Source organism: Cynoglossus semilaevis, chromosome 9 (genome assembly GCF_000523025.1).
Source record: "Cynoglossus semilaevis isolate Cse_v1.0 chromosome 9, Cse_v1.0, whole genome shotgun sequence".
NCBI classification, from domain to species: Eukaryota; Metazoa; Chordata; class Actinopteri; order Pleuronectiformes; family Cynoglossidae; genus Cynoglossus; species Cynoglossus semilaevis.
In genome coordinates this window covers 14947319-14970312 of record NC_024315.1, presented here as the reverse complement: position 1 = coordinate 14970312, position 22994 = coordinate 14947319, and the positions used below count along the sequence as shown (strand labels likewise).

Below are 22994 nucleotides of genomic sequence, written 5' to 3'. Positions count from 1 at the left end.
TGGAATGCAGTAGACAATGTGAAGGAACAAGCTGCCATTGAGGTGGATGTGTGTTTACCAGGATCTGGTGTAACTGGGCAGTTGACCATAGCTGCGTCATGTCTTCCCCAGGGAGGAATGGCTTTAGTTCGAGCGCTCTCAGGGAGTGAGCCAAGCATGATAGCATCCAGGTTGCACTGAGATAAATGCCTCTTTGGGAATACACAAGCGGTCAGACATATTAAGGGGCATGACATATAAGGTATTAAAGGCTCCATGTGCCTTCCTATATATTGTTAATGAGGAATGACTCAGAGACAACCAGGCTAATGTTCATAAACACAGGAAATTGTTCTGAATATATACAAGCCAAATCATTCAAGCAGCAGAAGAATGAAGTCGAGGTCAATGCAATATTGTTGATCATAGGAAGCCAGGCTCGATTATTAACAATAAGAAAAACAAACAAAGGTGGGTCCGCTAGTCAGACATTTTGGTACGAGACAGCAACAAGTAGAGGTGGGTCTCTCCAGGGCCCTTGAAGACATAAAAGAAAACCTCAGCGGTGCCAGAATCCCTTTTCAATACATAGGGGCTTTACCGAGGAAAGAGAACTCCACTTCTCGACCTTTGTTTCTTTGTTCATGTTCTCAAGTGTTCTTCTGGGAATACATAGGTGAACTAAACATGTTTTCTTTTCCTCCGTTTAATCAAAGGAGTGTCTGTAAATTCACAATAACTGACGCCATCAGGTGTTCAAGGTTAATCGAACCATAGATTACCATGACCCTGTCAGTTAAAATATTTGCTGGTGCTCAGAACAAGTATTATAAGTCATCCCTTATGGTAGTAAGGATTATATGATGTGACTGAACATAATGTAAGGTCAAGGCTGTGAAATAATCACCACTTTATGAAAGAGCTACAACCTTCAGCTCCACCTGAATGTCTGGCTTGAATTACACAGTCTTATTATCTCGTTAAACAGTAGCTACAGTACGCAGGACAAATCCAGTTGCGTTTCCTCTGAATTCGAAATAAATTATTATGGCTTACAGGGACATCTAGTGGTGCAATTGCCATACTACATTGTATAGTTGAGCTACGTTTTGGATGGGAATGTCATTGAACGGGACGGTAAATGCATTTGCAATACATTCATCCAGAAAAAGATTTAAACAAATATTAATAATCCGTATGAGGTTAATTAAAAACAAGTAGACAGGAGCAAACAAGAAGTAGACACAACAACTAGAATAAACAGTTCTTATCTTTTTATTTATTTATTGACAAAATGTCTGAGTGAACAGACAATAAATACCAATCAAATTAATATTTGGTGTAATGTTTTGGTGTTTATTTGTCTTAAAAACTTCATCTAGGTGTTACGTCCTGAGATGTTAGGAAGAAGGCAGGACCCAAATACAGCACGAGGGAGACTCTCTTTAGGTGAAGGAAGTTTATTCAGAATACCATCTTAAATACATCCACTTACTGGATTCCAAGACCAGGCAGAAATATTGGTCCCAGTGTGGGATCAGTAAAGTTCAACCATAAAAGAACAACATTAACATTATTAAAACTTTCCAAAGACCTTCTCAAATCCATCTTGATCCCGCACACGTCCATAATAGGGGGAAAAATACAGGGTATGTGGACTGCTGTATCTTCTTAGCTTCAATATTCTCTCATTGCCAGAGTTCCCCGTGTCCCCGATGGTCATTATATCTGACACAGGGAGGTAAATATCCTGGCGCTTGCCCCAGAACGTCAGGTGAGACACTTTGAGTGTAGTCTGTGATGAATCCAGGTACATCATCCCTACAACTTTTCTAAGAATATTACTGATTGTATACAGCATCACAGCAGCAAACACTGCTATCCCTGTTGCATAGCAGACCTTGTAGGAGGACACATCTCCCTGGAGGTAGAGGTAGTACACAGGGGGCAGGATGGTGATTGTGATTCCAGTTTGCAACAGTTTGAGCCTTGAAACCACCCTTAAGATCCTGATATGTGGTAGGGAGTAAATCAGGGAGTACTTCTGAGAAGAGAGGTCACAGTATCTGGCACAAGCATTGATTCTGGGTGAAAGGCATCTGCTGAGGTCCTGATTGATAGGTGTTTGTCTGGTGGGCTTCTCAACATTAGGAATCCACCCTGTTAGTTGCCTTGATCCTTTCCAGCAGGACTGGACATGAGTTAATCTGCCCAGTCGCACTGACCTGATCTGTACAAATATGACATACATCACGTCAACACCTGATTTACATACCAGACTCGCCTAAACATATTGGACTAGTCTAAATCACGTGGAGGTCATTATTTCTTAAATTCTAAAGAATATGACCTTAACAATTATCACGGTGGTATCGGTCATAACAAACGGATAATTGTTATTAACCCCCATGACAAAATCTGCAGTAGTGGTCAACTTCGTTCTGTAAACATTTTAGATATAAATAGTTTAAAATGTACAACGATAACATCACATCCAATGCAGCCTCTATTACTTAAAAAAATCAAGGTCATTCTGGTCTAGTTTATATTCTTATTGGGGCAATACGTCTATATGATAAGTAGTAATGCCTCTTAAATTCAATGCTAGAGATTATTTAAAAAATCTAAATAAAAACATCACAACTAAAGTGCACCGTGCGCTACTTGTGTATAAACAGTAAAGACACGGTTACCAATCTTTACTAACTGCCATACGTTCCGGCCAAGGCAGGTAGCAGTTGGCTTTCATCTGACAAAATACAAAAGTGAATATTTTTGTGTATGAGGAAGGAAACGTCTTACCATGGCCTGCGACATACTAAACAGAGGAGAAAGTCATATATGCAATAGCCAGCGTTTAACAGTAGTGGCCGGAAGGTCTCTGTCGGAAACTGTCACACTAAACCCGGAACTACATAAAATGTCCACATACCTTTTTTTAGATTTATTCCTAATGGTAGCAACTAAACGATAATTGTCCGATATTATCTTCATTATCAACAATCGCCGTATTTCTAAAGATACACAAGATACAGCAGTCAAATATTTACCATGTAAAATGTGAAAGATTGAAACAGGGCGGAACCATCGCAGCGGAAGAAATAGTTCCGTGTCCCCAGTGTTTTTCTGGTCGAAGAAGAGGCTTCTCTTATTCAGTCCCTCCTATCCCCAATAGTAAGTGCTCGTAAATGGAACGTGAAATACATTGAGCGACATTAGCTTTAAGAGACAGACACCCAGGCTACTGTTTACGTGTCGCATCAAGACTGGGGCAACGATGTTGCAGCTGGGAGATGATGTCACCCTCTACTCGGTCGTATTCGTATTAGTTTTGCTAGGCACCCGCAGCCCAGTATGGTCAGCAGTCCTCACCGCTTCCCTCTACATATTTTTGGCCATGTTCCGGTTCCCCCAGGTACCGGCTAGTCGCGCACGACAGGTGCTGCACGGCAGCAAGGGAGGAGTGTCGGTGGTCGCTCACCGCGGCGGTGGACACGACGCCCCGGAGAACACGATAGCAGCCATCAGAGAGGTGAGAAGAGTAGGATTTTCTGCTGTCGCACTGTGGACATATGTTCTATTAAAAATCTCACTGACAATCCTGTCTCTACCATCTCTTACACGTCTGTTCTTCACCAGGCTAGTAAAAATGGGGCAACAGGTGTGGAACTGGACCTGGAGTTCTCAGCAGATAAAATCCCAATACTGATGCATGATGAGACTTTGGACCGAACCACCAACGGGTCAGGACCACTGAGTCAGATGGCGTTCTCTGAACTGCAGAAACTGGATGCAGCTGCTAAACACCGCCTGAGGTCAGAAACAACATAAAGACGTCCAGCAACGTGTATACATGGATTGTTGACCTTCACTGTATGTGAACAACGAAATAATCCGAGTAATTTGCTGATCGAGCAGTGGGCCCCAAAACCTTTTTGGTTTGTTACCCTGTTTTGACATGATACATTTATGCAACCCCAGAGAGGTCGTGACCCGAGGGTTCAAAAACACTGCTCTCTGCACATACTAGTGCATATTGAGCTCAGGACATCGTCATCTATGACGAGACTTTTCTATTGTTTTATAAAAAAATATAAAAACTTTTATGCTTGTGATGTGACAATTAAGTCTTTGGGTCTTGACAACAGGGACAGATTTGCTGGAGAGAAGATCCCAACCTTAGAGGAGGCAGTGGAAGAATGCATCAAACTGCAGCTCACCATCTACTTTGATGTCAAAGGCCATCCAGATGAGGTAAAAAAAAATCAATCTGTGATACTGTGGGTTTATTTCATTTGCTTGTCATTTCCATTGTCAACATTAAGAAAATGTATTGAATTGTTTGAACTAATCCAAATCATGTTTACTTTGTCCTAGTACAGAGAGATCATTGTGTGTTAACACGCATGAGATAAGGTTGTGTAAATATTGCTTTAAAACATGCATTCCTTCTTGTAAAAAAAGCCAGAAGCCTTTGGAAAAAAATACATATTTCAAGGACATTTTATCAAATTAATTCCTCACACTGATGTTAAAGATGTTGTGGAGCAGGTTAAATGCAGTAAAAAGATCTGTTGAAAAACAGCATTTTTCAACACTAACCTCATGTCCTTGTTCTTCTCTAAGGCAGCTGCAGCCCTGAAAGAGTTGTATAAGAAACATCCGGTCCTCTACAACAGCAGCATTGTCTGCTCATTCGAGACTAAAGTCATCTATAGGGTAAGTGGACACACAGATGGGAGCTGATGAAGAAATTCGTACAACTTTGAATTGAATTTTATTTTACAAAAAACATTTTATTTTTCCCCTTTATAGTCTCTAAATCCATATATATTCTGAAATGTATTAACTTTAAATTGTATATACATACATGTATAGATATATATATGTATATGTACTGTATATATGTATATATGCTTGGTGGCAGGAATGAGCTACTAATGAAAATCGGTTTCAACAGTTTCTTGACTGATAGCAGAGTCATCACTTGTCATTTATTTTACCGTTCTTCTCTCTGTTTCTCTGTACCAGATGAGACAAAGTGACCCTGATGTGGTCACAGCACTGACCCACAGGCCGTGGAGTCTGAGTCGGTTTGGAGACGGTCTCCCGCGTTTCCCGTCGCCATGGAAACACCACTGGATGACACTCATGGATATTGTTTTGGATTTGGCGCATTATCACTTCCTGTGGAAGCTGTGTGGCATTTCAGCCTTCCTGATACAGAAGAACTTCGTCTCACAGTGAGTTTCAGCATCACTCACTCCTGTGGCCACACTGTCACGGGTTCAGGTCTTGCAAAAAGTGTTTGAAATGAATATGAATTCAGAGTCATTCAGGGATGCACAGTCTGGTAGTTACACTGGATATCAGTTATATATATTGGTATTGACTAAATCTCTACATCAGGAAACGTGACCGGTCCTTGATACTGATGTGTGTGTGTGTGTGTGTGTTTCTGTAGGGACTATGTGGAGTACTGGGCCCACAGAGGGGTGGAGGTTGTAGCCTGGACAATCAACACAAAGGTGGAGAAAGATTTTTACCAGGAACTGCTAAAAGTCAACTACATCACAGACAGCCTGGTGGAGGACTGTGACCCTCATTACTAACACTAGCATCAACCAAACATACTGTAAAAGAAGGGCATTTTTTTCACATCATTCCTATGCAGCATGTGGTGAACGAACACAGCTGATATCTTTTCAGCCAACACACCCGTCATGGTGGGTGTCCTCCTTTTAATCCTTTTCAAAAGTTATGATGAGGCCTGTGGATGTTCTGTACTGTCATAAGGCCTGAGATGATGAACAAGAAATACTAAAATGTGGTGGATTTTATTGAAGCAACAAATAAAATTAAAAGGAATATGGCATGTATTATACAGTTATGTGTTTATTAATTAATACTGTAGAAAATACATAAAATAAATGAAAAAAAAAATCATTTTTTATTTAAGAACTTGGTGGTCGGTAAGTTAATTAAATATGTAAAAATAGAAGTAGGGATGTCCTTATAATATCGGGCAACAGATATTAGCAAAAATGATTAGCAAAAAGTAAATAGTCAATGCACAAAAATATTGTTACATCTGTTACTGCAGTCCTCGCAACAAATGACCACAACATTGTGTTCTGACAACATACAGAGGGCAATTTATTGATAATTTTCTTTTTTACACTTTTCATCAATTTGTACAGTTTTACATTCATAAATTCTCTTCAATATTTCAGACCAGGTGAGCTGCATCTTATCTAGTATGCTAAATCACACTTCAGATTGGTGTTAATTTAGCAGAGGGGTCTATGGTGAGAAGCTGTGTGGTGAACCTGGTTTCAGGTGGACCGACGTGGACTCATTACTACGAGTGATGGCCTTTTGGATTACTGCAGGTACAAAAACCAGAGCGCTTTCTACCTGTATCTATACAGTGTATGTCACAACCCTTTTACCCTGTGTTGAAATGATTTGTGCTGCAGAAATTTAAACATCAAAAACATACATGACAATAAGCTTACCTCTTTAAATTATTCCTAATGTAATGTATATATTTCATAGTGTTTTAACAGCATTCTAAATGTTCCTCATCTTTTTAAAACCACAGTCATTGTTTGTTAAAATTTAAACAAGTGTTTGTCAGACGGTGGGAAACAGTTGTGTGCTTGGAGAAAGAGAGAATTAAAAAAAGTGAAAGTGATGATATTCAAACAGAGCCATGTAATTTATACACATATAGTCATTGGTTATATAGATGGGTCTGAATATTAGTCACATCTTACAATACAATAAAGAAGACAATGCCACGGAAATTAACATCAGCCTTATTTTCCTTACACTAGCCTACGGTGTACTCCCACTGTTAGCATGTGTGTGTGTGAGAGAGAGTTTACAGGAATACGCAGGAGTTTGAGGCTATTATTACATCAATAACAATATATTTAATTTAAATAATGATTGAAAGAGAAACTAAACAAAAAAAGAGAATATATTCTTTCTTCTTTTTTTGAGGGGACGTCCACACAGAATGCTGAACATATTACTTCAATGTGTGAATGCTTTAACTATCAACCGAACACACTTCAAAAGTTCAGCGTCTCTGACATCATCTTCCACCAGTCCATCAACTCCTCCCGCTCCTCCTCCTTCCTCTCCATCAAAGACTCCAGCTCAAAGTCAACCTAAGACAGACGGATATCAGGGAATTAGTTCTGCTCATCCAAAATATAGTCATATTAACAATATATGTTATGTATAATAATGTATAATATATACAGTATTTACTAATATTAATATATATGTAAATCTGTCATTTATTAGCATTTATTTATTACATGAAAACACAACATGCTTTAAATGTGCTTACAGCTCATATCTTATTTTAGCATATTTTCTATCTTGTAATTACTTTTTTAAAACACTTGATAACTGACATTTAATTATTTTTTTCTGATTTATTTGCATTTTATTTTGTGTCTTAAAATAGTAGACTTACACCAACACACAATTACACTAAAAAAACATTAATCACCACATCTACCCTGTGATAAATCAAATAAATACCGTATTTTCATATGACTATAAGTTGCACCAGCCAAACAAATAGCAGATACTGGTGCACAAGCTTAGAGTGCCCTCTAGTGGCTGTCGGTGTGAAAATAACCCACGTGTAATTTATATATTTGATATATAAGTCGCACCTGAGTATAATGTAATTTATATATTTTGATATATAAGTCGCACCTGAGTATAAGTCGCAAAACCAGCCAAAAAATGAAAAAACTGTGCGACTTATAGTCTGGAAAATACTAATAGTAATTGTTTGATAGGCCTAGTAAATACACTCAAAGTGTAAAGGCAACAGTGTGAAATTCTATTTTGTAAACAAAAGTACAGCACGTTGCTCTCTGTATCCGTCTCGTATTCCTACCCTGGTTGCGGGGCTGTAAGGAACAGCAACCTTCTTGATGACAGTCAGATATCCTGGAGCAGATGCAGCAACCTTGTAGTTTCCTGGAGCCAGCAGGCGCCAGTAATCTCCATCTTTGGCTGAAAAAAAAAAAACATACATACATTACATACATATCGTGACATTAATCGAGGAAGAAGTTCGTAAGGTGACAAAACTGATACCTGTTGTGATGTCATGGTTAATCCCCTCCACTGAAATGGTTGCATTGGAAATGGGGTTGCCCTGGAGGTCACGCACAAAGCCTTTGACGCCACGATGAACCTACGAACAACAAACACGATAAAAAGACAAAAATGGAATACTAAATCTAGTAACTGTTTGTTTACCATTGACTCAGTGGCAGCCTGAAGAAGACCACGAGGATTGTTCTTACAGTTTCAAAGGTCATGTTTGATAGTTGAGTCAACATAAAAGGATCTGATTCTTCCTTAATCTGTAAGGCTACGAAACATTTTTTTATAGGATCCTGTGGTTATAGTTTCAGATTTTCCTCTATAGTGATTTTATTTAAACAAAATTATTAAAAATACACAAGTTTTAAATTTAAATTTAATTTCATCAAGCAAATAACTTGCTTTTCTTTATGGGAGAAGCGTCCAATCCAATGTCAGTCTCCTGCCTACCTGCTCAATGTAGCTGATAAGAGAATTGCGGTTTTGGTCCCAGTAGTTCTTGAGCGTGTCCTCGGTGGGGAACTTATCACAGCTCAGCTCCAAGGTGATCTCAAAGCAGTTGCTGCTGAGATAGTTAAAGTCCTGCATTCCTGTCAACAAATGGAGGAAATACATGTGTATGAAGTAACCAAATGTTAGGGAAGGTTGTTTTGTGGATTTATTTTATTTTTCACAGCTGGACGTCTAGTGTGTGTGTGTGTGTTACTAACTACTACTACTAATACTACTAATGTATTACTTATGTTTTCCCACAAGGGGGAGTATTGACCTAGAGCACTGTTTGCAGGCAAAACAACAACAACGTCTCCTTTCACTAAGCTTTTATATTATATAACAGATACCTGTATTGGCCGACAGATGGCACTAAATAGTTTTTTTAAAAAAACCTCTCACCTCCTGGTACACTGTACCAAGCTCCTCCATTAGTGATGCCGTCTGTGAAGCTGGAGTCATCGTCATTCTTACGGCAGGGGAGTCGGTGAGGGTCAGACATGACTGGGTTGTACATGGAGTAGGCCCTGGCCAGAGACTTGAACATCACGTTATCTGGGCAGGCGCTGTATTCATGGGTGGATCCTTGTAGGACAAAGAGGAGGGAAAAAAACAATAAGTACACAATAGTCAGCTAATGTAGTATTAACTAAGTAGTAAGTACAAGTCGCTAAAATAAATTATATTTAATTCAAATAAAAATAAATACTTTAGTTAATAAACCCAAAACCAGAGAACTTGCGTAAGTACCAGTGCGGGTCTCGTCATATGGGTAGTTGGCCACCACGTCTCCTCCATGCAGGTTAGCTGAGAGGACAAACGGGATGTCCATGATCCAGTGAATCACTGCCTTTGTCTCCGGAGCCAGCTGCAGAGCGAAACATCATAAAACACAAATACATGAAAAACACATGCAAGCAAGTGGAACCCACTTCAGTATTACAGCGTTACTACTTTCACACTCACGCACACCAGATGTGTTATTGAATGTTGGACAGACTTGTTCAGTGAAATTCTATCGTTCTGTCCTGCTGCCAATGAAATGCATTAAAAAAATCCCTCACACTAAGAATGAAACTGGATTTATCTGAACACTGTGACACAGAACTACTCAACAAATTGTGTCTAGGTGGAAGGGCTGCAGAGAGGCAGCTTTGAGCAGCTTTAATTCGGAGAAATGTGTATCTTACGTCAAACCCAACAACAGCTGGCTCAGCGGATGCTACTACGAAAAAAAAGCAAATGATCATCAGCCGAAGCTTGGATTCTGCTGGTGTGTTTTTCTTCACGTACCTTGGTGTTTTCATCCACAGCCTTCTTCATGTTCTGCAGCAGATGGTTGTTGGCTCCACCCTCCCTCTCATTGATGTATACAATGCGATCCAGATCTGGGAAGTTACGGTTCAGATCCACACCCTGCGCATTGCTGCGGCCCACAAACCAGTCCTTGATCTCCCCAGGCTGAACAGCAGACAGAAAAGAAAAATCAGTCCCACGTCTTGGTTCCTGAACGTTAGTGTTTCTTTGAAGGTGCACGTACAGTGGCTTCGGTTACCTGTGAAGCAGCTTTTTCAAAGCCGTCGGGGTTCATGGACGGCATGATGTGGATACGAGTGTTGTGGATGAGGTCCATAATGGTCTCATTGCCCTGCTGGTACTGAGTACACAGGTACTGGGCCAGGTAGATCAGCAGCTCTCTGCCCACCGCCTCGTTGCCGTGCATGTTGGCGATGTACTTAAATTCTGGTTCACCTGGAAGAACAAGCAGAGGTTTGTGGTTTTACTGCCATCCTCCCAACTTTGCAACGGATGTTTGGTGGTCACAATTATTACTCTTAGGTCTTTTGTAACACAAACTTATTTTGTAACTGAGTTGATGACCAAGTGGTAAACAAACGGTGCGAAACAGCAGTTCCGTGTCTTCTGTCTACCAAAACAAACGGATATTAAAAAATAAATCAGATGTTACGTTACAGTTACTCAGTACTTGAGTAGTTTTTCACCAAGTACTTTTTTACTCTTACTCAAGTAATTATTATTTGGTTGATTACTTTTCTACTTCTACTTGAGTAATAATATTGAATACCGAAGTAACAGTACTTTTACTTGAGTACAATTTTTGGCTCCTCTACCCACTTCTGCCAGTACTACATATTACACTCACTACACTTTTCAGAAATAATACAGAAATTGTTATGTGAAAAAAACAATATCTTGAAAGTTATGACTCTAGACAAAAAAGGACAGATGGTTATTGTTAAATTTAGCAAATACTGAACACTAATTTTTGAAACAAATTGTTATTAAATACCTGTCATCCAAATGGACTTTAGTCTGGTGGTTTGGTGCATTTTGGAGGCCATTATATGACAGGGTTCTCTGAGGTTTGGAGGTAAACCATTGATGGACCAATGACGTCAACCATTGTTATTATGAATGAAGAGAAAGGTCACGTCAAGACATTGTCACTCACTGTTGCTACGGACACAACATTTCCTTCATCTCTTCTGTATAAACAGAATTTCACTGATAAAGAAATCTCATTTAGCCTGGACACTGATACAGTGTGGACTGTCCGTCACTCTGACCTCCACACGGCAGCAGTGACAAACACACACCGTGACTCATCACAGGGAAGCGTGAACCTACTGTCTCATTACAGCCCAGGACTTCATTTGGATCGTCATCGATTACTGGGTGTAGCTGCTGTGGAGTGTTGTGTTAGAATCTTGTTGGAGTGGAGAATAAGATTAGTCTCAATCACTTTGCACACAGAGACAAAATTAAGAACCTTGAGGGACAAACTCAGTGAGTGTTTGTTTCTTGTGGCTTATCAGTTGCCCTCAAGACCCGTAGGCCAAACGTGGGCCACCAGTTAGAACTGAAGAAGCCTCGAAACGTCTTCTCTGAGAAAAGTTCACGTCCAGTAACCTAACAGTAACAGAACTCTTCAACCTTGACCCTGACCTGGATGACTGAGAATCTTCATAGACCACATATCCTGCAATGCAACTGTCCATTCATTTATCGATACACAGTCGTTACACACCTCATTATTTTGTACACACTGCGTCAGACCAGCCCCCCGGAGCACACGACACGAAATAAGTCAGGTTCATTCTTAGTCATTTTTACATATTAACAATTCTATAATTTGTATTTAACGTATTTTCTGGACTTTAACTCGCACTTTGTTAATCCTTTGGCTGCATTTGCAACTTAAATTCAGGTGCGACTTCTATATTAAAATATATAATTTTACATGTTCGTTATTTTCACACTGACAGCCGCTAGAGGGCACTGGTATGACTTATAATTCAGAGCGACTTATAGTCCAGAAAATACCCCAGTTCTATACTATTATTGCACCATTACATTGTTTCAGGCTTTTTCTCGGGGCTGGAACTGGAACTGTGAAAGGTGTCACTAACCAAACCACACTTAGAAGCCAGTCTTGGAGGAGGAAGGTTACTGGGAGTGGGTTTCCTCTGATGTGAGTTCACAGTGAAATCAGAATGTTTCCATGAGGTCAGAGTGATAACATTCCTGTGCGTACATCTCCAAACTTAAGCATTTGCTTTCAGGTAAATGATTCACAAAGTAATTGCACTTGCCTCATGAGCAGCACACACACACACAAACACACATAAATACACACTCACAGAGGCACACACACTCATGTGGACATCTGGCAGTCAGGCTATTTTTAAATCCCATGCCACTAATGAGTTCAAGACTACAATTAACTTTTTTTTATCCGGACGTGAATGTTTTTTACAGGCATCGGAACACTGGCCGCTCTTTCACTAACAGTTTCACACACGCACACACACTGACACACGTGCATGTGCCGTGTACACATGCTTTGAAGGTGGACTCCACCAAAGTGAGTTACAAAAATCCAAAGCTTTTCAACAGACCTGACTTTCCTCCGTTTCTTGGTCTTTTGCCACTGCGTTAGGGACGCAACAAAAAACTGTTGACATTTTATACACTCGCAAGTGTTGATATACAAAGACAAACTGTAGTTAGCAGTTCACCGTTGAATACTACTACGTTATTACATCACAGCAGCCGAGGTACGGTACTACACATTGCATGCAGCGTAACGCCAAGGAATGACTGTCATTATTTTTAAATACATAGTGATATCTATTATACTGTATATAATATCGATACAGTTTTGACGTTTTATTAACGCGTGTATTCATGGTACGCTCTACTCTGACATTCATTCCATTCATTTGACTTCATCATCAATCATTTGAAATGGGTGACAGGTGATCGATACAGTTTCCGAGACAACCGTGTCATGATGACTGCAGCTGCCACGTCATGTGAGGAATCGCCACATTAAAGGATTCTCAGTCGTCATGGCAACCTTGTTGGGGCAGGTGAACAAAGGGCAGAAAATATCCGGAGGTTGCGTGAATACACTCTGTCTCTTTGTCTTTGCCTGTTCTCATTCTGCCTGATCAGCTTTGCACAGTTGTTCTGAGGACATCGCAGTGACTCATTTATTTAGACAGACTGTTGAAAACGATATCAGTGTCACGGTACGGATGCTTTTGAACCCACACTAAAAAAACAGAATATAACACTCCACATCGACCTCCGTGTTGAATTAGCATGATTTCTCACTGAGTCACAGTGGAAAAATGAATGCATCTGGAGACAAATCTGGAGATGACACCGAGCCTTATGGTGCACATAGTAGCTCAACATTTTATAAATGAAAGATCGACACTAGGTTGCACCAAATTATAAAAGACATACTTTACATATTTGTCTTCCAAAAGGCCTGTGTGAGTCTGTCTTTTATACACAAGTCCCACTTAGGGCTTGTTACAGGAAGTTAGATCATTTAAAACAAGGCTGTCAAAGTCATTTAGGTTCACGGGCCGCACACAACATAGTTAGAGGTGAGCTTCTATCATTAAGGATAAATAACAATAAGTCCATGTTTTCCCCCTTTTTTCATGCAAAGATGTATATAAAACATTATTTATTCATATTTAATGAAATATAAATTTACAAATATATCCTGAACATGAAGTGTTTGTGTTTTTTTTTTCTTCAATTTTTAAAATTAATCAAGTGGGCCGTAATAAACACCGCAGCGAGCCATATGTTTGACACCCCTGATTTAAAGCATCATAAATTCATTATTGCGAGGTCTCCTTTTCCCTCCTGCCTGGTTCAGTTGATTAGTGTGATCACCCTCACCTGTGTCTGTCATCAGTCTCACTGGTGTCACCTGGTGTCCTGGGTATATATACCTCTGCCCCTCACTCTGTGCTGCTTGATCATTCTGTGATCATGTGTTGTTTGTTGCTGCTGCTGCTGCTGCCGCCCCCTCACTCTGGGCTGCTTGATCATTCTGTGTTCATGTGTTTGTTGCTGCTGCCTAGTTGTTGCTGCTGCCTAGTTGGTCATGCTTATTTGTCCATGCCTTGTCTTCCTGCGCCCCAGTGACTTTTGTGATTTTTGCACTTTGTGAATAAACATCCTGCACCTGAAGAGAGTCTCCCTTGTGGTCCTGCCCACTTCCTGACGTCTCAGGACATAACATAACATTATAATGTGATAAATGTAAAAAAAACAACTGCTAATGTTGATAAAAAAAATAATAATACAGAGAGAGTTTTAGTTTCGATAATGTTATCTCAGTAACACCACAAAAGTAATGCCAAGTGGCAGTAACTTGATCATGTGACCATATCCTGTTGACTGTCAAATTCATCATGGAAAATACAGATGTTTCTAAAACTATTGATGTCTGAGAAGATATTTGACCATGACATTTTTATGTGACATACGAGAGGCTACTTCAGTCAAATCCAATTTTATTTACAGCACATTTAACACAGCATAATGAATACAAAAAAGACTAAAAGGCACAATTAAAAGGCAATATGTTTTAGAATAGACCCACTGGTCACTGATTAGCTTAAAGACATTCCAGTCATATGTTCTCTGAAGCTGATGAAAACCCTTGCCTTTCTGTCCATTTTCTGTTTGGACATGATAGAGAGGAGTGTCAGAGACGGATGTCACGTAGTGAGTGAGGACGCCTGACGCTGTCTACCTGTCTATTATAGATGACCTCTGGCTGATGAGTTGGCCTTTCACTCATCCTGTTTCTCTATCTACAGTGTGAGCCCTGCCGTCCCCCACTGACTCCTCCTACATTCCTACACCCACCTTTTTCAACTTTCATCACCCTCACACTTTTGGACATTATCTGGTTTTTCAATCATCCTTTTTTTTTTTTCTTGTCATCCATCCAGCTCTCTGGACTCCACTGCATCAACTCTCAATTCTTCTCCATTTTCTTTTATCTTACAGAAAAACCTTTTCATTTAGGTCAATTTTACAAACCATATGTTTATTATAATATTTATAGCTAACGTATCAAACTGAACGTCTGTTTTTGTGATCATAAACTTTATCACAGTGGACTTTATATTCCAGTAGGAGTCTTGTTTCAGTCCCCGCTGCATGAGAAAGTCTGCAGTCTATTAGATCTTCCAACATCAAGAAATCTATTGTAAAAGATATAGAGTTTCTCTTAGAAAAAAATCAAAACAGTACAAGTACTTCCAGACACGAGAGGCTGAAAGAGGAATCCCTCTTCTCACTGTCATCATTGTGCACAGGCTGCTTCTATGGACCTACAGTACATGTCACGTGTTTATGATCTGCATTGGTTGTGGTAATTTTGGTCATTTTTCATTGAAAGACAACTACGTTTTTTCAAGTGATTATTTTGTACATGACAAACAATTTTTTTAATTTTAGTTTCTTTAATTTATTTTCAAACGTACATAAGTGTGCGCTGCTTCTTGTATATAATCTTTAATCTTTTACAGCATTAACAACAACTTGCACAAAAGAGACTAAAATAGTACCCTGATCACAATAGGTAGCATCCACGTCAGCTAGTTAACTTGCTAACAGGTTACGTGGAAACAGCCCAATGCCATGAGAATAAGAGAGACTTATGGGATAGCGAAAATAGGAAGACAGGAAGTCGTCCTGTTAAAGAGCCCAGTCCAACAGACCTTCAAATTGAAATTCTGTGTACATGTTTACACACTGTAAAAATCTGTCCAGCACCTGTAAGTGTACTTCTTGTTTAGACTCTTCACTTTAGGCTGTTCTACGTATGCCGCAGTGGATGACAGATGGTGGCTTATGGATAGATGCCTGTATTCAGAAGCATCGCATTCAGGAGCCGGTCAGCCAACCACAGGCCGCCAGTCAGCTCAGTGCACTAAGCTAATCTGTTACCCCAGCAACAACTATTTTGGCTCCACCTAAGAGCTCCCAAACACTGCAGCAGACTCTGATCAAATATTACACAGGGCTTCTCAAAGGAAGGCTCAGAGAAGACGCGTCGTCTGCAGGTTTTATTCTGTCGTGACACTGAAAACATTCATCTCTGGATTTGAACTCCCAGCGTTAACCATAATCCCTTTCTTCCTTCTCTCTCTCTCTCGTGCTTTCCTATCAGTCCCCCCTCCTTCTCGCTGTGGTTGTTTTGCTCAGCAAAGATGTAGTGGGGGGAGGGGGTGCACGCTTCCTCCAGTGGTGAAACAGTGGCTTTAAACCTCATCTGGTAGTAATAAGAACACGTCGCTACTGTGACTCATGCCAGTGCACGCCCACCACACTATTACAGGCTTAGTTACGTAGGCACGGTCATTAGGCCCCATGAGCAAGTCAGCCTCAAACACACACACACCAGGAGATGGAGATATCCACATCTTTGCATGTGAATGTTAGGTGAGCGTACAGTTGGAGACACACACTACACACAAGACTCTGTTAGCATAAATTACAGACAAGACGGTGTTGTTATTGTTAGAGGTTTGCTAAGGATTGTCGTCATTCAAAAATAAATCCCTCTTGTCATGTGATGGACCGACGCCACCTGCTGCTGGACATCCATTAGGGTTCATCTGAAAAGTGACAGCAGGGTGGAGTACACTCCATCACAAGGCCACAAGCCTGCGCTCATTGTAGAGGTTTTCGTTCATGTTTCTGGACTGTTGTAGGAAACCAGAGTAGCTGCACAGACGCAGGTTTGAATCCCACCTTGGCCACCTGTGATGTGTTGAACAGACATCACTTCCCTTGATCCCTGGCCACCTCAAATGTGATCACTGGTCCCCAGGAATGGGTTGATGGGTGACATGCAGAGAACACATTTTGTTGTGTCTGTAGATGTACAATGAATCGTACAATCTTTTTCCTCTCCTCCTTCCTCTTTATACAGACAAGTCATCAGTTACAGAGACTCGGCCTTAAGATCTTGCTGAGCTCTAACCAGTCCTCCACAGTGTGCCCTTAAATTTTATTTTATTTTTTCTTGGCGTTCTATATGATAACTGCATACGGGACAAAGCTAGAAACTATCAAAGGGACCAATTAAAATAATTAGATTTTGTAAAGGTCCAGTTTTAGGAGTGAGGTAATCACATTATGTAGAGAATAGTGATCTTTGGATGTCCATCCTCAAATGTTTATCTCTGACCCTCTAATACAAGATATATAATTATTGATTTACCTTGATAATGTAGGTTGTGATGATCCAAAAATCATTTTAAAATGAAATACAACTCACTTCATTTAATGTGTTTTGGGAGGCTTCACACAAATGCATAATTGTTCATTCATTTTAATGCTATATATATTTAAATCATCCAACATTGAAGTTCAGCTTTTACAGCTGAAGTCTTTTACCGTGGTATTGTGACACCAAAAAAAGACAGAAATCAACATCTACTGCCACCAGCAGCTACATGTAATATGAAGCCAGCACTTCTTCCTCTGCGGTGATTGGATGCAGCCAACACCACTGTTGTATCTCCATCTACAACCATAGGGATCACACCACACAGCCGTCCTCTGGGAAATGATATCTGAATCCCAAAGAAAAGACTCCTTTTTACCAGCAAAATGGCGGATTTGCGCATCTGATAACACGCACTCTTCTCATCCAGCTTTCGCTGAAGTGATGAGGCGCACTGCACCGCACCTGCGCTCCTCTATCCCCCTACCCCACCTCCTCTTCCACCGCCTCCCTGTGAGGATCGCCGAGTCTTACCGCATTACCTCACTGCCTCCGTGCGTTCTTGTCCATAATAAAGTAGTGTCATCTGTGCGCGTTAAGAACAGTGATGTGGGAGAACTGCAGGGCTTGTGCGTAAAAACTGACCTGGCTCGTGCGTCCCGGGGTTGTCGGACATCTCCAGCACCAGAAGCTCCCGGCCCTCAAAGCTCTCTCCGATGGTGTAGATGCGGCTGATGGTAGGACACTGCAGCCACACGGACACCAGTGCTTTCCGCATCTCTTCATAGCGGTGGTACTCAAAGGAGATCCCGCTATCTGTTCCAACAGCACCGACCAAGGCGACCGCTGCGGCCCCTAATAAAACGACCGACATCAACTGCTTCATTTTGTCGTGTCCTGCTTCTCTCCCTAATCCTGTCTGCCTTCGACTTGGCTCCCAGCCTTATCTGCTGCAGCCTGGCTCTGGGCTATAAATACCACTCCCTCTCTTCCTCTCCGCGATGCGCTACTGTACCTGAGCACAGACTCACTGTCTCCCTCAAGCGCCTTGTTAAAGTGGAGCACCATTCACATTTCCGTTCGTTATTTTCAAAATAAAAGCACAATGAGAGTCCATTCCGTCGTATTACGATGTAATCTTTTTTTTATCTAAAATAATCCCGGTTTTAAACAAATGCACTCAACAGAATAAATGTAGCAGACACAGTATTTCTGATCATGTTAACTGGGAAATTCTCTGCCTTCAAATAGAGAACAAAATGTCAGTTGAGCAGTTAATGAGCTCGTAAAGCACTGTTGGTCTGTGCCTGTGGTGTGATTGTTCAACTGACATGAGTCTGTATGTCTTTAGAGGAATGAGTAGCCACAATTCATCATGCCCTACAGGAGTATATTAAGATTTATTTTATCAAGACTAAATCTAAGTGTTTAGGGTTAGAAAGACTGTGTTAAAGGTATTGTGTCATCAGTCTAAAATAAAGTCAAATCATGAACAAGGATAACACAGCTTTTGTTACTGTCACTGTCACTCAACTATTACAGTTATTCATTTTATCTAATATTAAAGATTTATTAAGGGTTATATGCAGAATCAGCAGTTCGTCACAGGTCCATATACATAGACTGTTGCTATAACTACCATACTGTTTTTGTGCACTTTAAAGACAGATCATATTAAAGAAGTGTCAAGAATGAAAAGTTTATTTGAATTTTTAAGAAAACAGATCACTTTTTTTCTGAAATTACAATAAAAAGTCAAAAGTTACAACAGCATTTAAATGTCTTTACAATATAAAAATAATACTCAAAATCTCTCAGACAATCCCTTTTTAATTTATTATTTTTTTATTTTCATCAAACGTGTTGACTTGCAGTATTCATTTCTCTAAGTTCACACAAGTTCCTTGTGAACTGTGGCTTATAGACCAGCATGACTCAGGAGGAAGTGCTGGTTGGGTTTAAGTGTTTTACAAGTCAGAGAAACAACTCTGACTTGAATCAGGATCTAGCTGCTGACAGAAGCCTACTGTACAACAACACTTCTTCTGCAGAGAGACACAGCAGTGCAACATAGAGCCTGATCCAGAGTCACAGTGAAGCTGATTCTTTTTTTAATGTCCATATTTACTCTGTAAATTTGTGGACTTGTGTACAAATGCATTTGTGTACGAATGCAGCACATATTTTTAGAAAAACCATTTACTGCCTCCTGAAAAACTGAGGTGTGACCACAGTTGTTTACTGCTCCTTATTGAGTTCTATTTTCAGCATGTGTTTGTTGTACTGGTTGTCAGTCTTCAGCAGTTTGTCCCACCAGGTGAAGGTTGAGGCGTAGTTACCCACAAAGTTCATGTGGTGAAAGTCATGGAAACGAGCGCCAGCATAGAATGGGATCAGGTGAAGAGGATTCAGAGGGATCTCATACCCACTGATGAAGAGAGAGGGAGGAAAAAAAGCAAACACAGATATGTTACTTTACTGTACTGTCACAGATAGAACAATGACGGTAGCATTTGGTATACTTTGACCCCCTCTAGTGGTTAATGTCAGAATATATTTTCTTCTCAAAAATGTGCAGATCAAAAAATCATGCCCAAATTTTAAATTTGGATAAAATACCTTTAATCTGCCCTTTACCTTTAATGACATCAGCCAGACGACAGTATGTTATACTATCCTACCTGTGAACATCAATTGTTTCCAGAAGACGGAAAGCCACCCAGGCCCAGAGGAAAAACACGTGGTTACAGAAGATCATGATTCCAATGAAGAAGCCAGCTCCCAGGATAAGGGTCTCAGCAGGGTGTGCATATTCTGCCTGCATACCGAATGGAGCCTGACAAAAACAAGGACTGGCTTATTAGATCAAGGACGAGGCACCGCAATGTTAGGTTGTCATTAATAGTTCAAAGAGTGACTTACTGTAAACTCGTGGTGGACTTTGTGGATGTATTTGTAGATCCTGCGGTGATGCAGTAGACGATGGAGAAAGTAGTGCCAGGTGTCTTCAACCACAGCACAACCAAAACACTGAGCCAGGAGGAATGGCCTGAAGAAATGAGCAGAGAGGAAAAGAAAACTGTTATTTACATTAGGAAAATGTATTCAGTACGTTTACACGACTAATACTAAACTAAAGTACATGTTATAGTGCAGTGATTCCTAACCACTGTGCAGTGAGACCATTGGGTCTGCTGTGGAAAACTATCATATTTCTCTAAAATGGTCTGAAAAGAATCATCCATTTACAGCAAATCATTTGTCTTTGTTTGTCTATGACAGTGACAGGCAGAACAATGAAATACTCTTCCACTAGATGGTCACAAATGGTTAGAAAAAAATAAAAAGACAGAGCAATTCGGATGCGTAGAGGAAGATTTTGTTTGTGTGTTTCTTTAACTCCTAAGTGTTTTTTACATATGTATTCCTTTTAAAAGACCCAGTTTCACACTGGCTAAGTAAACTGTGAATCAATTACAACTGTAAACGTGTGTGTTCATGACCAGTATCAGACTGACCAGCGTGGCATAGAGTCCCAGTCGTAGGGGATGCTGAAGAATTCAGTGAAGTAGTAAGTCCCACAGATTAATGGTAGCTGGATACAGAAGTGGTTAAAGAGCAGCATCTTAAAACATCTCCACTGCTTCTCCCAGGTCTCAGGCTTGTCCTGCAGTGCACACAATGAACACTCTTTTAGAACGACTTAACACAGCTGAAAATAGATTAACATTCAACAAGAAAACAAAGCCAGTACAAACCGCTTGGATCTTGTATTTTTGCATGAATGGCAAAAACTGGAAGATGAAACCAGGCAGGCAGAAGAGAAAGTAGATGAACTCATGGACGATGAGTGACCCCCAGGTGGCGATCTGAAACTTTGTGTAGTTGTCAAGCATGTAACTCCATGCTTGTTCCAGTGAAGGCTGGAGGGGGTTTTGGGGTAAGGCCGCATCGAGGTACTCAACCGCAAGGAAGGCAGAGCTCAAGATGTGTGTTGTGCCATTCGCCTCCATTATGTACACAGTGGAAGGTCTCAAGGTCCAGAGAGATGACTGGAAAAGCAAAACAGAGTGTGTGTGGTGTACATTAAAGTCATCCTACTCCATCAATCAGTCAATGAAAATTAATTTCTACAGCCCATTTGAACCACTCAAAAGTGAATATCAAAAGTCAGTCAAGATGATAACTGAATAGTAATAAAATAAATGTGTACTGCAACATTATCACAATAGAAAGATATGACAGAGCCAATATGAAAAATAAAAAAAGACATAAAATATCACAACACTGTTGCAGATGTCAGGGGGACGTGTACAAAGACTGGGAGCAGCAGTAGAAAATGTCCGATCGGTGCTATGTTCATACGTAGTTCTTTGTACTTCTAGCAGTAGTTGGTTTGAAATCAGTGCCCGGTCCTGACTGAGTGGAATAATTACGTCAGTCAAGTCAAGTATGATAAGTAAAGGTCACTGGGGACTAAACAAACTAAAAGTTTAAAAATCAATTACAAAATGCACTGGAACACAACAAAATACTGAACATTTGCCTAGATGGTCATCGTTTTTCTCAAATCTGTAATTTATCTTGGCTCTGCAGTGTAATAACTAAAAGAAATTGACGACTCAATATTAAAAACTCAAGTTAAAAATATACACCTAATATTGAAAAAACTTTTGTTTTTACAATCACTAGGTTCCTGATTCGGTCTATGAAATGCAAAACTCTACCCAGCCCATTTAAAAGTAAAATCAACAAAGTTAGTTTTCATATTCATGTACAAGCAAATCGCAAAATTTGGTCCCCTGACGACAAAACCTTTACATAATTCAAAACTATTATTCGACCAAACTGTTGCCCTGATCCAGCACAATATTTTGACCACCAGAACCTGATAACACGTATTTGGTAAACACCCTTTAACGATGTTGTTAAGTATTCTGTAGCAGAATAGTTAGGGACTGTAACATGTTGTACTAACTGTCCGTTATTGTCCAAGCGAACACTGTGTTCCTTCAATATAAACAAATTATGTAACTAACGTACTAACGTACATTCAGGTTAATAATACATGCACTTGTCTTAATTACGTGCTTATTAATTAATGACTGTGCCAACATTAGCGGTACATATAACCTGAGGAATTATTCCTAAAAAACGAACTCTCTGCATTAACATTTGATTTTTACATTTAACAAAATATTAAGTTTTAACATTAAGAAAAGTGTCGAGTATATTAACATGACATATATATACATTTACAAAAGTTAATCAGACTAAGTGTTATATTTTTCACTCACCTTCCTGCGGGACGTGCAGTCTCTACCTGTAGAGGAGCCGGAAGCCGGGTAATGTACAGTGACATTGAGCGACCTGATTGGTCAAACGGGAGAGGAGGTCTACGTCAGAGGGCCGAGCATTCTGTCTGATTGGTCAGCGGAATGGAGTGATGATAGTGAGACGAACACTTCTATAGCGACAGCCAGTCAGAGGCCAGCTTTGTTTTCATAACGTTAGCGGCGTTAGATGGAGTGTTTGAGGGAAGAAATGGGGCGGTGACTTTAGAAAGTCCTTCATCTTCATTTTACTTGAAAATCTAAAGTTTGTTAATTTTGATTGGTTAGGTTTATACTGGGTATATAAAAAGTGAATGTGTTTTGCTTCAGTAAAGTGTTTTATTACCTACTAAAGGAAAAAAAAAGTTCATTAAAATCCCCAGAATTATATTGACCTATAGCAAATTATTTGACCATTGAAAACTATTAACTTAAAAAAAAAAAAAAAAGCAAATGACACCAATATAGCC

General features: G+C 40.0%; 4 protein-coding genes across 6 annotated transcripts; 1 reads left to right on the top strand and 3 right to left on the bottom strand.

Annotated features, from left to right (window-relative positions):
- Positions 1 to 1240: 1240 nt before the first annotated feature.
- On the bottom strand, positions 1241 to 3168 carry tmem186 (transmembrane protein 186). 2 transcript variants are annotated; one of them, XM_025058316.1, is made up of 2 exons: positions 3030 to 3168; positions 1241 to 2209 (listed from the first exon to the last, which is right to left on the bottom strand). In XM_025058316.1, exons 1-2 carry the CDS (start codon positions 3030 to 3032, stop codon positions 1556 to 1558), a joined length of 657 nt encoding a protein of 218 aa, XP_024914084.1. In that variant the 5' UTR covers positions 3033 to 3168; the 3' UTR covers positions 1241 to 1555. The 2 variants fall into 2 exon arrangements, with proteins under 2 accessions (XP_024914084.1, XP_008315678.1); XM_008317456.3 differs by lacking the exon at positions 3030 to 3168 and adding an exon at positions 2782 to 3004 and having other exon boundaries at positions 1424 to 2209.
- A 51-nt stretch (positions 3169 to 3219) lies between these two features.
- On the top strand, positions 3220 to 5858 carry gde1 (glycerophosphodiester phosphodiesterase 1). The gene is made up of 6 exons (XM_008317457.3): positions 3220 to 3511; positions 3619 to 3794; positions 4128 to 4233; positions 4606 to 4698; positions 5011 to 5222; positions 5444 to 5858. The coding sequence occupies exons 1-6, from the start codon at positions 3257 to 3259 to the stop codon at positions 5589 to 5591; spliced, it is 990 nt and encodes a 329-aa protein (XP_008315679.1). The 5' UTR covers positions 3220 to 3256; the 3' UTR covers positions 5592 to 5858.
- A 710-nt stretch (positions 5859 to 6568) lies between these two features.
- cpe (carboxypeptidase E) lies at positions 6569 to 18245 on the bottom strand. Of its 2 annotated transcripts, none has more exons than XM_008317459.3 (9): positions 17837 to 18245; positions 10154 to 10365; positions 9907 to 10074; positions 9364 to 9481; positions 9016 to 9198; positions 8572 to 8711; positions 8110 to 8209; positions 7907 to 8025; positions 6569 to 7157 (listed from the first exon to the last, which is right to left on the bottom strand). In XM_008317459.3, exons 1-9 carry the CDS (start codon positions 18075 to 18077, stop codon positions 7059 to 7061), a joined length of 1380 nt encoding a protein of 459 aa, XP_008315681.1. In that variant the 5' UTR covers positions 18078 to 18245; the 3' UTR covers positions 6569 to 7058. The 2 variants fall into 2 exon arrangements, with proteins under 2 accessions (XP_008315681.1, XP_008315682.1); XM_008317460.3 differs by having other exon boundaries at positions 10169 to 10365; positions 17837 to 18244.
- Positions 18246 to 19003: 758 nt separating this feature from the next.
- On the bottom strand, positions 19004 to 22562 carry msmo1 (methylsterol monooxygenase 1). The gene is made up of 6 exons (XM_008317461.2): positions 22489 to 22562; positions 20950 to 21243; positions 20710 to 20858; positions 20114 to 20240; positions 19873 to 20027; positions 19004 to 19619 (listed from the first exon to the last, which is right to left on the bottom strand). Exons 2-6 carry the CDS (start codon positions 21202 to 21204, stop codon positions 19430 to 19432), a joined length of 876 nt encoding a protein of 291 aa, XP_008315683.1. The 5' UTR covers positions 21205 to 21243; positions 22489 to 22562; the 3' UTR covers positions 19004 to 19429.
- Positions 22563 to 22994: the final 432 nt, after the last annotated feature.

Bases quoted from the DNA above. Each gene is read 5' to 3' on its own strand.
- gde1 (XM_008317457.3), top strand. From the start codon at position 3,257: ATGTTGCAGCTGGGAGATGATGTCACCCTCTACTCGGTCGTATTCGTA. The intron at 4,234-4,605 runs GTAAAAAAAAAT...TTCTTCTCTAAG, and splicing joins TCAAAGGCCATCCAGATGAG to GCAGCTGCAGCCCTGAAAGA. The intron at 5,223-5,443 runs GTGAGTTTCAGC...GTGTTTCTGTAG, and splicing joins CAGAAGAACTTCGTCTCACA to GGACTATGTGGAGTACTGGG.
- cpe (XM_008317459.3), bottom strand. From the start codon at position 18,077: ATGAAGCAGTTGATGTCGGTCGTTTTATTAGGGGCCGCAGCGGTCGCC. The intron at 10,075-10,153 runs GTACGTGCACCT...TCTGCTGTTCAG, and splicing joins CACAGGTAACCGAAGCCACT to CCTGGGGAGATCAAGGACTG. The intron at 9,199-9,363 runs GTACTTACGCAA...TTGTCCTACAAG, and splicing joins ATATGACGAGACCCGCACTG to GATCCACCCATGAATACAGC.
- msmo1 (XM_008317461.2), bottom strand. From the start codon at position 21,204: ATGGAGGCGAATGGCACAACACACATCTTGAGCTCTGCCTTCCTTGCG. The intron at 20,028-20,113 runs GTAAGTCACTCT...TGTTTTTGTCAG, and splicing joins AAGTCCACCACGAGTTTACA to GCTCCATTCGGTATGCAGGC. The intron at 19,620-19,872 runs GTAGGATAGTAT...TCTCTTCATCAG, and splicing joins GAAACAATTGATGTTCACAG to TGGGTATGAGATCCCTCTGA.